The following is a 17,930-nucleotide window of genomic DNA, read 5'->3' on the forward strand; positions in this document are numbered from 1 at the left end:
GTGGTTCATGATTCGTTTGGTTCATGAAACTGTCACTTCTGGGGTAGCAGAAGGTCTGCAGAATAGGGGTGTGTGCTTCCTGTTTCCCCCTTTCAAACACCACCAGCTTTTCAGCTGATGGGAGGGAGATTCCCCATCAGCTGAAAAAGCTGCTGGCATTTGAAAGCAGCAAGTTGCTGCTTTCAAACGCCCGCTGCTCTTCTTTTCTCTGGGAGCTAAAGCAAGTTAAGGGTCATAAGGCTGCTCCTTCATTGGCTAACCTTCCTCCTGGATATGCAAACACTCTCTTATTTTTTTTCCAAAGCCAGGAACGATTCCTAATGTTGCTGCTTATTCCATGCTAGCTTTAAAAGCCAGGAAAGGATTAAGTGGCTGCTTTTCCCTTTTTTGAGGTATGCACACACTTTTTTTTCAAAGGCAAGAATGGGTTGTAACATTGTAATGTTACTGCACATTCCTCCTGGCTTTAAAAGCCAGGGAAGGATTAAATGGCTGCTTTTCTCTCCCTCCCAGGCACGTTTCTGGCTTTGCCAAAGAGAAAAAAACCCAGGTACTTTGCACAGCCCTTTGGAAACAAAGTGGCAGGGAAGCTGCCAGGACGGGATGAAGCAGCAGCATTTTAACCCTTTCCTGGCTTGACTTTAAAAAAATGAGAGTGAAACAAGCATGAAAGTACATGTTTTCCCCCAGAACGTCACCAATTGCCTCTCCAGTGGGCAGGGGACAGCCCAACCCACAAATACAGGGGGGAGGAGTGTTCCAACATTGCAATGTTACTATGCCTGCTCAATGTTTTTTTAAAAAGTGTGACATGAATTGCAAAGCTCTGAAAGCTTGAAACTGCACCAAGGCTCCACACAAGAAAAGTGTTGCTGCTTTCAAATTGTCCCTGTGGTCTTGAAGCCCCAAAGCTAACTTCATATGCTGAATTTACATATTCCATTTTCATTGTCTGGAACTCCAAGTTTTGATTAGTTTTATGATTTTAGTTCTTCAGCTGGGTTTTAACTTCAAGAAATAAGACTTTACGTAGGAATGTTCATATTACAGGGCTTGGAGACTATATAACCAGGGTAGCCATGCTCAATCCCATGTCCTGAGCTCCCATTGACCACTGCCCTGCCACATCAAGAAGTCGGGTGGGGGAAAATAAAAAAACAGCAACATATCAGGTGTGATGACATCATTTCCAGGAAAAATAGGTTCTACCATAGAGTTTTCGGAGATTCCATCACTTCCAGTTTTTCTCCAGTGGAAGTTCTTTTGGTGTTGGGAAGGCACACTAGTAGGAAGAGAATACCATTAGAAAAATAGCTTTATTTCTTAGCCTGCCTGCCAGAATCAAGTAGACTAAACTGGTCATGTAAGTGTTGTAAAGGCTGGGCTAAGAGTGAAGCTACTCTCTCTGGTTCACATGAAGTTCTTATGGTACTGAATCAATTGCAGTACAGATACAGTTTTAATTTACTACGCTTGGTAGCTGTTTCTCAAATTCTAAGTATATCACCATATAGACTGAGGACATTCTGTGCATGATCACAAATTTCCATTCACTGTAGCAAAGTTACTGCCTGTTGAATGTATCTTCAGTCCAGGTGAGGTGGATGAATGTACATGACTACATATCAAAAAGAGACAAATGCTTAAGAGTTCCACTTCTTGTTTCGTATGCATTCATCCTGAAGTGTGTATCACACAGATTTAACCCTTAACTGTGACCATTCTTTAGTATAGCTAATCCAAGTGCCAACATTAGCAAAAGTAGCAAATGAAAACATTTATTTGGGCTGACAAGTCTTGCATCTCGCTGTCTTATTTCAGTTTTACAAGTAATGGAAAGGGGAATGGGGGAGGGAATGGTTGTAGATGTGTGCTTGATTGGGAGGTTATCCAACCAGTTAGAAGATCTTCCCACAGAACATGGTCATCCTAATGGTCATTAGGGAAATTAGAGGCCCAGGTTTATCTCTTGCCTCCCTGGTAACAAGCAGCATACCTCACCAGCAAACACGTTGGGCTGGATCAAGAGTAAAAATTTCACTTGTACTAGAGCTCTTGCACAAGCAGAAATGCAAGGAAAAGACTGGTAGCTGCTTGTGCTGAGTCAAACTTACCACCACTTGCATTTCTTGTTATGCAAGTTTCTGGGCATTGTAATGTCTAAGGCAGAAAGCATTAGGTGTTGCACCAGAGGAACAGCACTAAGTCTGTTTATATTTCTGCTTGCACATCAGTGATCTAAATTGTCTGATGGGTACAAATATAGACTAGGGATGAGGCAGAGATTCCAGCCTCCTCCGTCACTCATAATGGGCAATATGCCTGCTTTTCAGAATGGAGGAAAAGTGACTATGATTTTGTCCTTTCATGATAATACACACACTCTTACCCCACATATGAGATCTGATGACTAAGGATCCAAAATCTCTCAATGGTTTTAGATTTATTTGAAAGCAGATGTGTGTGTGGGGGGTATGTATGAGTCCAGTTCACATGTAAAAAACTGTTGGGAGGTGTTCCTTTGCTTTTTTTTTTAAACAAAAAGAGCATGTAGAAAAAAAGAAACAAACCAGTCTTTTCTCATTCTCCCATTACTTTACTTTCTTTGAATCATTTTTCTTCCAGCCCAGCTCCAGTACCAGAAGTCAGGAGGCTGGAAGAAAAATGCTGAAGGGAACCAAACATAGCTAGTTAAGGTAGGCAGACAGGTTTAGCTTCATCACTTGCATGCTCTGTTTTGTTTGGCTGGAATGAAGCAAAAGCTGATGCACCTACGTTGCCATGCTACCCATTCCCATTTTATAAGGGTGAATTGTGTTTGTAAAGGGGAACCTCTTTCCTCTGCATCCCTGAAATTTGGCAGAGAAGATTACATGATAATGGCTACAGTACCTAACAATTTCATCCCAATTGTCTGGGGAAATCAATTGGAACCCAGAAATGTATTTCTCATAGAAACCAATGAAACTGAATGTAGTGATGACATAAGCTGAAGAACAGTGATAAAGGCTATTTGTGAACGAAACAATCCAAATTGGATTTTTTGTGTATTCTTATTGGAATGAGCATTTCAAGAAGCCAAACTACTAATATGCTTTAAAGATACCATGCATATGTAGTGCTATATTTGAATATTATATTATGATGGATTTAGCTAGAACTATAGGAGAACAGGATTTGACCAAGACCGTCATACCAGACGCTTTTGCACACAGAAACAGGGCTAGTCCGGCTCCTAGCTAGACATTCCACAATGAGAGTCTAGAGGCCTAAAACAGAACAACCTTCAAGAAGGACATGAAACAGAGGAGTAACATAATTGTATGGCCTTGTGTCGATGAGGAGCCATCTAACCCATATCAATAGATACAAGATGTTGAGGACCAGGTGCAAAGTCTCTGAGAATGGCAGGAATGTCTAATTTCACAGAAGCTGAAGACATGATTAAAGGATAGATGTATTGCCCCCCACCCCCCATTTGGGATGAAGAGGCAGACACAAAAGTTGGAAACTAAAGGGCCGCTTTATTAAATTACAGCAACATAACTGTCAACATGGCAAGGGCCTAACTAGTGGTACAGGTCAAGCCCTGGGGTCACTCCTGGACCTCCGCCCTGACCTGCCTGGGCAAGCCCCTGCTACCCTGGGTGTGAGCCAGCCATGTGCATGTCTGGGACCTGGCCAGGCAAAGTGGTTCCCCCCCTTAAAGCTCCCCCACCTAGCTGTAAAGCTGTGGGGGGGACTGCTTGTCCAGGGGTTTCCCACCAGGGTGTCTGTCCTCACAACTGGGCCGTAAAGCAGCCAGCCACTCCTGACAGACCCCAATTCACCACCAATGGGGATATGCCAAGGGGGCTCACCTGCCCGCTGATTTTCCCAAACTTCTAACCTGCCAGAAGCAGCTCCTAACAGACCCACCTTAAGCCAGTGACGTCTCTATACAAACAGTGCAAAGTAGGCGAAAAACTCTTCACCATGTTGCCAATTGTGGGAAAGGACAAAAATTCCTACCTGGCCCTGATGAACAGCAACTGGCTAAACCTGCACTGAAATTGGGTGAGGTGAGGTGGGTGGGCCGAGCATGAGGCACGAATGAAACACTGAGGGGTGGAGCAGCCCTGTAAGGCCTCTTGCTCCACCCCCTCCAACATTCCCATATGGCTAGGAAAGCATAGCTGCCTTCTCCTCCAGGGAGGCAAATTGTGGTCCCCAGCCAAAGCATCTGTTGCTGCTAGCTGAGAGTGCCATATTAGTGGAGGGCCAGAAGATGTTCATATGTATGAGAAACTTGTAATCACTAATTTTCCATAAACATTGTTAAGCTAAAATGCAGCAAGAATGAGCAGTTTTTATATACTTTAAGATGATGTTTCAAATATAGATAATCTTGTATGGTGTTTGAAGTTATAAGTTAGCCAACAATGTGCACCCTTTGAATCTGGACAGTTATAGGGGTGTGCAATTCGGGTTTCCAATTCAGGAAAAATACCCAAATCAGACCCGATTTGCAAAGATTCGGGACTTCCGAATCAGGCCCAGCACACTGGGCTCGATTCGGAAACCCCGAATCAAAGCTTCCCCAAGCAATTCATATTGCTTTGGGAAGCTTCGGGTCAAGAGTTTAAATGCTCCTTTCCTTGTCCCTGCAAAGCAGCAGGGAAAGAGGCATTTAAACTGGGATCGGCTGTTTGATGGAGAAATCCCTGCCAAACAGCTGATCCAAGGGCACGGGAAATGCCCTTGGCTTTTTCACCCAAAGGGAGGGAGCTCCCTCTGTCTCCCTTTCATTTTATGAAATAGCCAGCCTGGATATTTTCAAAGCTCAGAACATCGCTGAAAAGCCCTGCTCTCAGCTTTGAAAAACTCCAAGCCGGCTATTTCATCCAATGAGAAGGACGCAGAGGGAGCTCCCTCCTATTGGATGAAATAGCCGGCTTGGACTTTTTCAAAGCTCAGAGCAAGGCTTTTCAGCCTTGCTCTGAGCTTTGAAAATATCCAGGCTGGCTATTTCACCCAATGGGAGCGAGGCGGAGGGAGCTTCCTCCCATTGGGTGAAATAGCTGGCTTGGAGTATATAATAATGGCTTGGAGTTTTTCAAACCTCAGAGCAGGGCTTTTCAGCGCTGCTTTGAACTTTGAAAGTTTTCAGGCTGGCTTTTTCACCCAATGGGATGAGGGAAGAGGGAGCTCCGTCTTCCCCCCTCCCATCAGGTGAAAAAGCCGACAGCTCTTGCTGTGATCTGTATGCGCTGAATTTTCACAGAGCATACTGAAGTGGCTGAAATGCCCTAATCCCGAAGCGTTTTGCTGTTTTGGGTTTAGGGGTATTTCGGATTCTTTTCCTGCTTCCTGTAAACCCGAAGCAGGAAACCCAGATCTTTTCCCTGTGCACATCCCTAGACAGTTATTGTTAAGAGATGGTTTTTAAATCCTATAAATATGAGACACTGAACTTATCAGGAGTTTCTTCCTAGAAGGGGCTTGTGACATGCTTATCTTTTGGTAAGATACCTTTTTAAACTCATGTAATTGCTTTTCTTTAATGATCTGTGTAATTATAATGGATGATATGATTTTCTGTTGATTGAGCCACTATTATGAATGCTGAATAATCATGTTTTATTAATAAATACAGAGACTTTGTAATAGTATTACTTGTGTTCTGTAACGAGTAACAAACCCAAAATTTTATCTGTGGTGTACATCTAAATGCTTTGATATAGGAAAGCTAACTAGATGCTTAGGGCTACTTAAGTTCACACCTATATCTAAATCAGATCTGACCAGAGTTATCCAGAATAATATGAACATTACTTTCAGTTTCTGTTCGTTATAGTAGGGAAGGTGTGTTGTTGGAATCTCATGTCGTTACTAATGGTGGCTGAAGAAGCATGTTAATTCCTTCTCATGATTTTTTGAAAAACTGTAGTTTGAGAATATTAGACTGAACAGAAGCCTATTTAATCTGATAATACTCTTTGAAGTATCAGTTTGGCTATTTGAGATACATTTAACACACGCAAGTGATTTTACTAGGCTTATGATTGCTAAAGATGAGTATTCTGCTTTAACAGAATGCATACATTTGATTATCGTACAATGCACATCTCTTTCCCCCCAGAGTTAATATGTGATACCCATTGTCTTGTCTGCATGTTGCCTTTTAGACTCTGCCCCCAGCCCAACAAATGGCATTCCTGTCAACATTATATGTTCAAACAAGAAAGAGGAAGGCATACAGAAATTCAGTATCACTTGTCAGTAAGGAAAAACACATTTCAAAGCTGTTTGGTTTGAACGGTTGGGTGTGGCCACCTCTTTCTTGTGTAATAAAAAAATGGAGAGTGGTGCTAGTGTATGAAGAAAAACAAATACAGCAGCTACTGTGATTTGTTGTTCAACAAGAGTCAAAAGACAAGTACCACATATACAGTTCAATGTGAATTGTCCTTGGAAATGAAAAAAGGACATCAGTTATGTGACTAAGGGAGCAATGCTAAGCAGAAGTCAGTCCCATTTTATCTATGAGTTTAAGTTCAGAAAAGTGTTCTTAAGCATATGCATGTGGGCTGTATGAATTCTATAACAATTTCTGTTTAAACTGTAACATTCAAATGTCAGTTTATCAGTTGTTCAATCAAAATGGTTTGCATTCAAAGATATTCTTCTAAGAAGTAATGGTTGTGGTGGTGGTGAAGTCTTCCCCATGTAACATTTTTTCTGACCTAAAACAGCCTGGTGAAGCTGCTGTCCTTTGGGGCAACCAGTTCAGTCCATGGGGCCATTTTAATTCAGTGAAATGGTTTGATCACAGTCCAAATCAGATTCCATGCACTTGCTATTTAAATTAAAAAAATGCTAGAAACTTCAGTCATGGAACTCCCAACCACATGTCTAGTTTGTCGTCTAGATTCTGGTATGGGGTAATGATTAGCATGCTGGGCGTGACATGAGATTCCCACTAAGGTATGAAACTCACTGTTCGTGTTTGGGCACATGTCTCTCTTGTTTTTTCAACCTTATCTACCTGATCAGTCACCAGGAGGCTAAAATACTGTTCTAGGAACTTTGAAGGAAGGGAGGATTACAATTGTGGTTGAATGATACCTCTTTTAACAGGAGTGCTTTGCTGTGCAAGACTCATTGAAATGAATGGTAAATCCTATTCATCACAGTAGGTAATGCACAGCTGAAGTGCTTGAGGTTCCCCACCTTGAATCATTATAGAAATCGTTCTGCAAAAGCATTAAAAGACTGGGTGAAATATAAATATTGCACATAAAGTTGATTTAATAATTTAGGCGAATCTAGATAAATAATGTAGGCTTCATGCTCTTAGTCCTTGATAAATTGTGTTCTGACCATGAAAGCAAGAATTATCCTCAATTAAAATGTCTAGTCTACTGAAATTAAGACAAAACGACTGGTTTCATGTTGTTTCTCTTACCAAGGCCTAACAATTATTTGACAGCCATGCAACCAAATTAGTTCACACTATAGACTGTAAATCAACAAAAATATTTTGCTATTCAAAAAGTGTAGCATACTCTAGGGGGAAATTAGTGCTTTGAGCCAACATGTCAAATCAATCGTCTGCTCTAGCTCAACCCCCTCCCCTTTTGTTGTGTGTAGTTAACTATAAAAGAATAATGGGACTGATTGCTGATAGCTAATAAACTGCACATTGTAAGCTTCTTGTTGATAAGGATTTTGACTCTAAATTTTGCTTTTGAAGATACAAGTTTTAAAATTTGCAGCTATTACATAAGGGCCATAGAACAGTGCCTGTTAATGATTCGAATAGCGTCAGTATTGCCAGCAGATACAGTACTTGAAATGTTAAAGATCAGGATGTGTGATGCTTCCATTGCTCTACAAGCTCAGACCGGAGTGCCTAATAATTATTGTTGCAGTGTAGCTGCCACTGAAAAAAGAAAAACCTTCCAGATGGTTTGTGTCCTTGACTGAGAGTCTCTCAACAAAATGCCAGGGCATGTTCCCGTCAAGTGTCAGGAGACACGATATTAGCCAGGAGGCATAGTTTTGAAAGACAGAGCTGGCGGAGAACACTCAGGCGGGGACAGATTCTCTCACAGCCCTCTGCTGCCTCTGGCATGTCAGACTGTCTCCCCTTCCAGAGCTTTTATCCTGCCACTCTTGCTGCTTAAAACTTTGAATTAACCAAGCCTTGGCAGGACAAAGGCTCTGGAAGGGGAGACACCAGAGGCAGTGGGGAGCTGTGAGAGAAATCTGTCCTCTCTGGAGAGATCTCTGCTAGCTCTGTCATTTAAAACTATGCTTCCTGGCTAACGTTGCGTCTCCCAACACGTGAAGAACACATGTCAAAAGTATTGTTTAGAGAGACTCTCAGTAGCAAGCACAAGGGCCTTCTGGATTGCCCGATTATCTCCAGTGGTAGGTGTGGCAGTGGTATTGATAACCTGTGTGACTTCCATTTGAATTTTCAACTTCTATGTAAATAAATATGTTTCCCCAATTTCCATTGCTAAGTACATAAAAGCTTTGATCAATAGAAAGCACCAACAATGTTGTGTATTATTAAGAGTTACCAGGGGCTACTTAAGTTAACAAATCAGAGGGAATTTGTCATGTTTAAACAGGTATTCTGCCATATATGTTAATGATTTTAAGAACGGCTATACTTTCATCAAAGTTCATACAGGCCTTGAAAAATAACACTGAGCTCCAGTTCAACTAGGATTTTTTAATGCCAGAATTAGGGGAGGGAGTCCTCAAAAGTTTGGCAGCACTTCTTGATTGAAACCATTGGATTTCCAAAATAGGTCTGTAAGGGACTGACAGGATCTGGGGCATTGTTACCACCTTCTCCCATATTGTCCACCCCTCCAGCTGAGAGCTTCTTTTGAAGCTCTGCTCTTTGTGCCCCTTCCTTCACAAGTGAGAAAGGTGGTGGCACCTTGACTTTGGAATGCTCTCCCCCTCGAAGCTTGATTTGCAGTACGTCAATTACCAGGCCAAAAGCATGTCTATTTGCTCAGGATTTTAACTAAGGGGCTTCATCTTTTTTAGGTGTTTTATGGTCTGCTCCAACTCAGAGGTCTACTTTACAAATATCATTTTAGACCGCTGTTTTATGTGCTGTTATGCCCTGGATTGTTTTCTGTTGGCATGATTTTTATTGACTTGGATTGTTTTTATCAATATTGGTTTTATTGGTATGGTTTATTTTTATTGTACTTGGTTTTGTATTATTGTTGTGAGATGCCCCAAACAGGAGGTCTGGAGATGCACTGTACACATTTTCTAATTAAATAAATAAATTGGGCAACTGTTGGATGTTGGTCTGGTTGAGATGTGGTGGCCAAATGATGTCGTCTCAGGCTTTCACTGTTTTTCCTCCCTCAAATCAAGGCTTTTATTTCTGGATGCTTGCAAAGAGGTCGCTGTGTTAAGACTATTAGCAAAATAAAACAAAAATCAGTGTGAGTTTTCATGAATCACTGCTCAGTTCTTCAGATATTTGATTCTTCTTCAGATGTTGGTGAAGCCTTCCTCCAGAGCAAGAAGCCTACTGTGGGTAGAACATGTCTCTTCTGCTGAAGAGGAGGCTCCTTGTCCCAGTAGGCATTAGTGGAAGAAAAGCTTTGGCTTGGATCTAACTTGTTGCTTACAATGAACCAAGAAGTGAGAAAGGAGACAGGAGGAGTACACTATTCTGGGCACTTCTTTGGATCATCTGTGTGAACCTGGTTTTAAGTCTTCTGTGCCTGTTGTTCCCTTCCTGAGGCAGAGTCAGCTGTTCCAATACGTTGGATAACTCTGGAGGCTGTAGAGAGGGATGAGTAAACAGCACAGAAGGTAACTTATCTCAGAAACCTCTAATACCAAACATGGGCAACTTAAAAATGCCAAGGGGGCCCAACCTTGTTTAGTATTTCAGTATGACAGGCTCCCTTCATACCTTTCAAGTGCAACAGATGCCCCTCACATGGGAGCTGCACATGGGAGAAATGAGGACCTGATCCTGCCATGCTTTGAGCCTTGTAGCATTTTTAAATATCCCACATCTGACTCTAAAATGGCAGCGGCTATGGGTCAGACTCGTGGACACTGTAACATCTAGTTGTGCACTAATTACCTGCACAGAAAGAACAGCTAATTCCAGATGGAACTCACCTGCTGTTGCTACCTTGCTACCAGTGGTATCTTTCTCACTTTCTCCCTAGTCAAGAATGCCTTTTGTATTGTCTAATGTATATGTTTTTGGTCAACGGACTACTTTGTTTCTGAAGACCTTTTAATTACTAATGGCCTTCTTAGTATTGTGGTGTTAACTGCACATAAATGGTGGGGGGCGGGGGGTCAACAAGTGTGAATCTCCAAATCCAATGTGGATTTTTTGGGAGTTGCTTATATGGTACTTTTGGAGTTCCTGATGCTTTACTGAGTAATACAGGCCAAAGAGAAATCCCTGTGGCGAGGAGCTTTCACAAACTTATTGAGGAAGAAGATGCCACTAGAGGGCTAGTAATAAAGGTAAAAATACAAGCAAATGCAAGTACACACGTTTAGCTAAAATTCAGTTGGTGATGGGGATTACAAGATAAATTCAAAGGCTTCATGGAAGAAGTGAAGCATGAGCTACAGTCTGAAGGAAGCAATGGAAGTGGCACCCTGCAGGCATTTTGGAAAAGGACAGACTAAACGAGAACTGATATAGTAATTTAAGTGTGTGCAAATGGAGAGTATCACGATTAAGAGCTTATCAAAGGAAAAAGAACAATTGTGAAAGCTTACTAAGATGTCTAAATCAATGCCACTTGACATTCAATAAAATAATTACTACAGAAGTGTATCTATTTTATGGGTGCAAGCAGGGCTTTTTTTCTGCGAAAAGAGGTGGTGGATCTTTCTATTATCACATGTGTGTGCGCAAAGTGCGCGTACACGCTGCCAGAAAGAAACGATGATGTACAGGAGGGCGGGTTTCTCTTCCTTTCTTCCTCCCTCCCGGCCTGCCTCTCAGCCAGCCAGCCAGGCGGTGGTGGTGCCTCAGGAAGGAAGGTAAAGAAAGGGAAGAAAAAAAGACATGGAAAGAGAAAGGGAGGGAGGGAAAGAAAGAAGGAAGCAAGGAAAGAAAGAGAAAGGGAGGGAAGGAGGGAGAGAGGGAAAGGCCGGGGAAGAGGCTGGGGAAGCAGGCGGCCTGGGAGAAGCTCCACCCAGGGAGACAGCCCATGGGTCTTTGGGTGCTGGGGGTGGGGCCACCAGTCACATGATCTTTTTTCAGAGGTGCCAGATCTCAGATCCTGGGAGATCCCACTGAAAAAAAGCCCTGGGTAGAAGTCCTATATCCAAAGTACACATTTATGAAAATACGTTCTAAGTCAACCTCCAAATCAGTATGCAACTCACTTTACAATGAATCCCTCTGTAACAAGAAAGTGCTAATACTTGACATACAATAAATACATTTCATAAATACAATTCATAACTATATCAAAAAATAATTCAATATTGCATTAGTCCATACACTGTTACAGTCCCAAAATTCAAAACAGCATGCTAGGAAATATATATATTTAGAGATCCATATTTCCCTCAGACTATTCAGTGGATGATAGCAAAGTCCAGTTTCAGATTCCAAGCTGCTGTTGTATATTTTTTGTCAGTTATTTCTTTCTTTGTCAAGCCCAAAAGACAATCAGCTGTGACTAGCTAACAGGTTGTCTGGTGCATTTGTCCCATTTCATTGCTTTTTTCAAAGCAGTCACACAATGTGGAATAATATTCATGTAGCTCAAACTCCTAGAGAAACATTGCTGCAGAGCTCCTGCATGTCAGGAGCTGGCTTCCTCACACAATTTTTGATGTCATCCACTTACAAATTGGATGCAGGCAGCCACGAAAGTGCCATCATCACGGATGGTGTAAAAAATCGTTGGAGGAAGCTGGCAGCCTTCTGTGAGTATTGCGCTATTTTAAAGATGTGAAAAAAACACCCCAGCTTTTGTTCAATTCCAGTTATATCATTAAAAATTGAGTTGCCAACGTGCTGTAAAGAGCATGTATTCAGTATGAAAAAGTTTTAAAAAAGAAAACAGGAAATTTAATCCTGGCCCTAAATTGCTCCCCTGCTGCTTTTCTAGATTCTTAGATTAAACAATTTTAAAAGTCTGTATATCAAGCTAATTGGTTCTATGATCCAACAAAACCCACCTTTTAGACACACAACACTGTGGTGAGGATTGGCTGCGAAGTGTTTTCGGTGGATTTCCATTATGCCTCCCCTTACACTTTTTAAAAGACGCCTAGTGTGTGTTTGCACTTGAATAGTCAGAAATAAAAAGCTTACTTTAAAGTCTAATTTATTGAGTGATGAAGAAACTTCAGATTGCTTTTAGGTGCAGTTGTTTTGTGTGTTGTGTTTTTTCTTCTGCCTTATAGTTGAGAATTTGTATAGGACCACAAACCTCCTAGGTTCATTTGTGGTTTTTCAATTGGACAAGTCTTTGGTTAAATAGCAATGTTAACATTTTTGTGTTGCTTCCTAGGTAGAAAAATCATTTGAATATACATAAATGTGTTCTTTCAAATAGTATGATGTTGGATTTTCTCTCTCTCTCTGTGTATAAAATCATGCTCCTGTTACTTGTAAAGATGACTTTCAGAAATGAGGTTTGTTAGGCCTTTGTGGAAAGAACCCCCCTTCCCCCATCCTTTATTCAGCATTGTTCATGGCATTAACACACCATTGAACAAATTGCCCTTCTTGCATATGCTAATCCTGAACTTAAAAAGAGCCCATTGTGACATGTTTAATGCTTTAGCTGGAGGGGAGATGAGAATTGGAGGCATGTCAAATTGTCATGTGACCCAAAAATATCTCAAATGCCTCTTTTCCCCTTTGGGTCAACAGTTTGTACTTAGCATTATCCGAAAAAGTAGCCCATGGATTGTGGAAGAGATTATTCCTTGTTCTTGAATTTTGTGAGCACTGACTTGTTTTTAAGGGTCTTCCTTTCAGATTGAATTATGTCCATGATTAAAACACACTGGATAAGTTGAATGGTCTCAGCCAATTTTTTTTCTTAGTTAAAGGAGCAAGATCACATTGTCTTGTAATGGGCAATTATTTATGTACTCCTAAATAAAAATATTCCATGTAAAAGTCTTATAATAAGTCCATTTATCTAGATCTTTATTAAACCTTTTAAAGTATAGTATATTTTATAGTATATTTTTCTCAAGCAACTGCCTTTTAGGCACCAAAACCTGCAGTTAATGTTTAGGTGTTTCACCATTCACAGTTCAAGACTACACGTCTACTCAGCAGGAACTTTCATTGCATTCAGTGAGTTTCACTGCCTCTCATAAGTATGTTAAGGATTTATATATATATTTTAAAAAAAACCTTACATTGCCTTGAGTTCTTGTTAGGTCAATTAATAAAAAAAAATCTATTTTTTTTTAAAGAACACAAAAGCATTCTGTATCCAGTTCTGGCTTCGAAAGTGTAAATATACAAGAGGATCCTCAAAGAACATGTCAATTGACCTTGCATTTGTCTTTACAGAGTAATTCACTTTTGGTTCCGGAGAGCCTGCGGAGCACAGATAAACGGAGGAATGGTCCTGACTATTCCAGTGACCTGAAAAAAAGAAAAGTGGATGATAAGGATTCAAGCCACTACGTAAGTAAATCTGTCAAAGATGATATACTTACTTTGAGATTACTGTGTATGGGGGGAAATTGTTATGCATTTTTAATTTTCATGTTGTTTAGTACATGCAAGTGGGAATGCTAAGAACATCTTCTCTTATGCTGTGTACTGGTCTCTTGACCTTATTTCATGATTCTAGGACCTCTGCTCCTGGTTCTCACAATCAGTGCCTTTACATGAGTGCTGCTAAGTTGCAAACCTGTTAGGCATCCTGAACAATCCCAAGGTGCTTGCGGAGGAGCCACATTTATGTCTCAAGGGGTGACTTCCTTATTCTAAGTGATCTCATAAAGCAGAGCATACATACTGATACTATTAGTGGTGTACGGTATCTGGGCCAGTTAATGGTCAGAAGGCAGGTGATACAATTCTATTGATGCACCTAGGCAAGTGTGGGGGTGCACCCTGCTTAGATGTAAAACCATCCAGGACCATTTGCAGAATGTTTTGAGCCATTTGTAGAGAATTAAAGAGAAAATATTACTAAGGATATTGGGATCAGTGACAAGAGTTTTCTCAAAAACCGTGATTTGAAAATTTTCCTTACCCTAACGGAGTGTGCTTTCTTTTAGTATGTTTATTCTGACCTATAATTATTAAACAAAATTTTAAAAATACCCTCATGTTAATTTTATGTCCTGGTATCAATGAATACTTTAATGGAAATACTTGATTAGGAAAATAACTACCTTAAGGGTTGTTTAAGTGTTACAAAGTTTATGTGGAAATTATTTTTATTGTAATAATACATCCAAAAAATTAAGGACAATGTGGACTGTCTTGTGGTGCTCTAGTATATGCACAGAGAATAGGTGGAAGATGGCAAGGAAAGAGGCGTGTAGGCTGAAGATCAGTGCTTGGTATTACCATGTACATCCAATGTGGTGTATTTATTTATTTAATTTATACTCCATCTTTCTCCCCAGTGTGGACCTAGAGCAACTTATATCTTTTCCCCATCTCTCCATTTTATCCACAGAATAACCCTGTGAATGTGGTTAGGCTGCGTGTGTGTGACTGGCCCAAGGTTACCTAGCAAGCTTCTATAGCATAGTGAGGCTTTGAATCTGGGACTCACAGATCCTAGTCAAGCACTCTAACCGCTATATCAGAGGTTTTGCAATTGCACTTACTGTTGTTATCTTCACAGATTTTCAAATAACAAGGAAATCAACAAACTTCTGTATGTCTTGTATGAATGAGTTTGTGTGTAAGCTCCATCTGTACAGCGTATCTGTATAATGAATTCTTAATTTCTAAGTAGCTCATAGAAGAATGCTTTTCCAAAGCATCACCATTAATTATATTATTAGAATAGTCAAAGAAGAATTGAATTTTTATATTAATTGCAAATAATTTAAATTTATTTTATATTTTAGCATATGCTGTATTAAGATTAACTCTTGTTTCTAGAAATAGTAAAGAAAATATAATCTCAAATAAAAATTGTCAAGACCCTGTTCTTGTTGTGTGTGTTAAAATGCAAAAAATAGCTTGTAGTCAAGAGTATTGACCCAAATAAACATTGTATTTCATCTAGGACAGCGACGGTGACAAAAGTGATGACAACTTAGTTGTTGATGTATCCAATGAGGTAATTGCTTTGCATTTGTATTGATATGATTGGAGCAAGAAGACTAGATGGTTATTACACTGAGATATATTCTAAACAGTTATAGGTTATTGTCACTTACAGTACTATACTATTTACTCCAATTGAAGCCCGCTAGATAACTATGCATAGAATTCCACTGTCAAATTGCCTGCTGAATGCCTTTATTAGACTTCCTACTGTTAATGGGTTGCTTTGGACTGGATGAGCTGGGCAATGTGGTGAGGATTTTTTGCATTCCAGAGGGTGTATAACTTACTGTACTTCCACCGTAACATACCAGTGATTTGGTTTGTTTTGCTGTGTTAGAAGTGATAAACTGGGCAAACTAATGCAGGGGGAGAATAACCAGCACTAAACTAAATAGGAGGGTGGGGGTTGGTAATCAGTAATACTGGGAGAGAGAGTTGTCCACTCACATTTTTGAACTACTCTTCATTAATGAGCTTTGTGTCTTTTGAGGATATTTCAGAGGAGAGTTGAGGTACATGGCACAATAATGCTGGAAAGCTGGGTTCACTTAGGTCAGTCTATCAATGACTGCTACTATCACAGATTGCTGTAATGTTTAACCAACTGAAACAGCAGGAAGCAGTATCATAGTGTTACTTTTGCTTTGTCAACAATTTCAATTTGTTAGTGCCTAATATATTCAATGCTTACATTAATTGAAAAAAATTGTCTGAAATCTATTTTATCGGCTTTAAATTACCCAAATTACTATACAATCTAGGGTGGTTTTTTTTATCCCTAGCCACTGGGTTGCATGTAAATGTAATTTCCAAACTTGGATTTAATGGATAATGCTCTTTATATTTATTTAAAACATTTATTAGCCATCTTTACACCTTATGGCACTCAAAGTGGCTTACAATATAAATAAAACAACCACCATAAAACTACACAGAAGACCCCAATTTAAAATCACAATTAAATCAGCACACCTCAACATCCTGATCATTTTTATTCTTATGCTGCATAACTTTGCTGTCCTTTGTCAGTGATAGTTCTGTTGCTGTGTCTCCTCAATCTGCTCAGGACCCTTCATCTCCAAGGGCAAGTCCTGCTCATTCACCTCGTGAGAATGGCATAGACAAAAGTCGCCTACTGAAGAAAGATGCCTCTAGCAGTCCAGCATCCACAGCTTCATCAGGAAGTTCTGCTTCTATGAAATCGAAAGAGATAGGTTTGGTAAGCTGTTTCTGAATGCATTGTTTCTCAACTGTCCTTTTTGACAGCTGTGGAGAAATAGATTTATTTTGGAGTTTTGGAGCACTCCAAAACTTTCAACCTGTCCTGTGATTTTTAAGAAGTTTTTCTTCCCTCTTAGCTGACCGGAGGGAGGGAGAGCTGGAGGTGCTCCAGACACAGCCAGCTAGACTTATCAAATGCAAATGGCCCTACCTGGCTGCAAGTGATGGAAAGGTCAGCTAAGGCTTTCTGAAAGCTGACTTTTTGAAAGCTGACACTTCTAGGAAAGGGAGGGGGCAGGTTTGAAGGTCTAAAATACCAGAACTGTCTCTTCCTGGAGACTCCAGGAAATATTCCTGAAAAGTGGTGGGCAAACAGAGGTAATAAAACCCCTTGGTTCCTTTTGGCCAATTCCATCTCAGAAGAAGGCACACATACCTCTTGCAAGTGGCAGCCATCAGCCATGTGAAGGCTGGAGGCCTAAATCAAGACTACAAGCTATGGGGACCTCTCAGTAAGCTGTATCCTTCTAAGTTAAAGAGCATGCCTTATCTGGCTAGGGCATGAAAAATGGTGAGAGGGACTGTGTTTTTACATTTTTCTCTTGGGACCCCTTGCTTGACTTACAACACTTCAGATACATATGAACTGTACAATCCAATATGAGATTGACAGTATGCAGAACATAAAATCACAAAAGAGAGCCCTTGAGAAATTCAAGGGGAAATTCCCTCACTGGTCCCGGTTTTCTCTCTCAGTTTTTTTTCTTGTTTGGGATGGAAGGGAACCTGTGGACAGCTGCAGGCTCCCTGCCAGCCCAAACGTGGTTTGTGATTAGCAGCAATCTCCCCAAGCTGCCACCTCCCCCTCAAGCGTTGCCCATTTGTTTTGGGGACTGCTGATTAACAGCAAACTGAGTAGCCATGGGCTCCCTCCCAGTCCAAACAACAACAGCACTCCGTGTCTTCCTCCTCTGGCTGCCACCTTCTTTTCCTACCAGCCACCCTTCCTCCCATCATTTAATGTTGAGGGTTGCTAAACAACTCCTAAGGTGGCAGCTGATCTTGTGTCATATCATTGCAAAGATCTATTTTTTTCTATAAGTTTGTGGATTTGTAAATCCCTGTTGCCTTTTTTCACTGTTCAGATTTTTCTGTTGATCTATATGTTCTTCCAGGCTTGTAGAAAATCCCCCATTTTCTTTAAATGGCCTTATTCTACCAAATTTGAATTAGCATTTTTGGACGACATTCAGAATTACACATAATGATATAATCTTATAAAATATGCTATGCTATATTTTTATGTTGAGCACATGTTCAAATTCCACAACAAGGGACTGGGGTGTGCACAGCAAAAAATTCTATGGGCCCCTGAACAAGGTGCCCCCAGCTGCTCCATTTGTTCCTAATGTGATGGAAAAGT

General features: G+C 40.5%; 1 protein-coding gene across 2 annotated transcripts in view; it reads left to right on the forward strand.

The window, feature by feature from the left end:
• LOC129334262 (transducin-like enhancer protein 1) overlaps positions 1–17,930 on the forward strand; it is an 89,463-nt gene that overhangs the window by 41,418 nt on the left and 30,115 nt on the right. For both annotated transcript variants that reach the window (XM_054986203.1, XM_054986204.1), the window contains exons 9-11: positions 13,556–13,672; positions 15,243–15,296; positions 16,353–16,505. In XM_054986203.1, coding sequence (XP_054842178.1) covers positions 13,556–13,672; positions 15,243–15,296; positions 16,353–16,505 — 324 coding nt within the window. The remainder of the gene's footprint in view (positions 1–13,555; positions 13,673–15,242; positions 15,297–16,352; positions 16,506–17,930) is intronic.

Source organism: Eublepharis macularius, chromosome 8 (genome assembly GCF_028583425.1).
Source record: "Eublepharis macularius isolate TG4126 chromosome 8, MPM_Emac_v1.0, whole genome shotgun sequence".
Classification (NCBI taxonomy): Eukaryota; Metazoa; Chordata; class Lepidosauria; order Squamata; family Eublepharidae; genus Eublepharis; species Eublepharis macularius.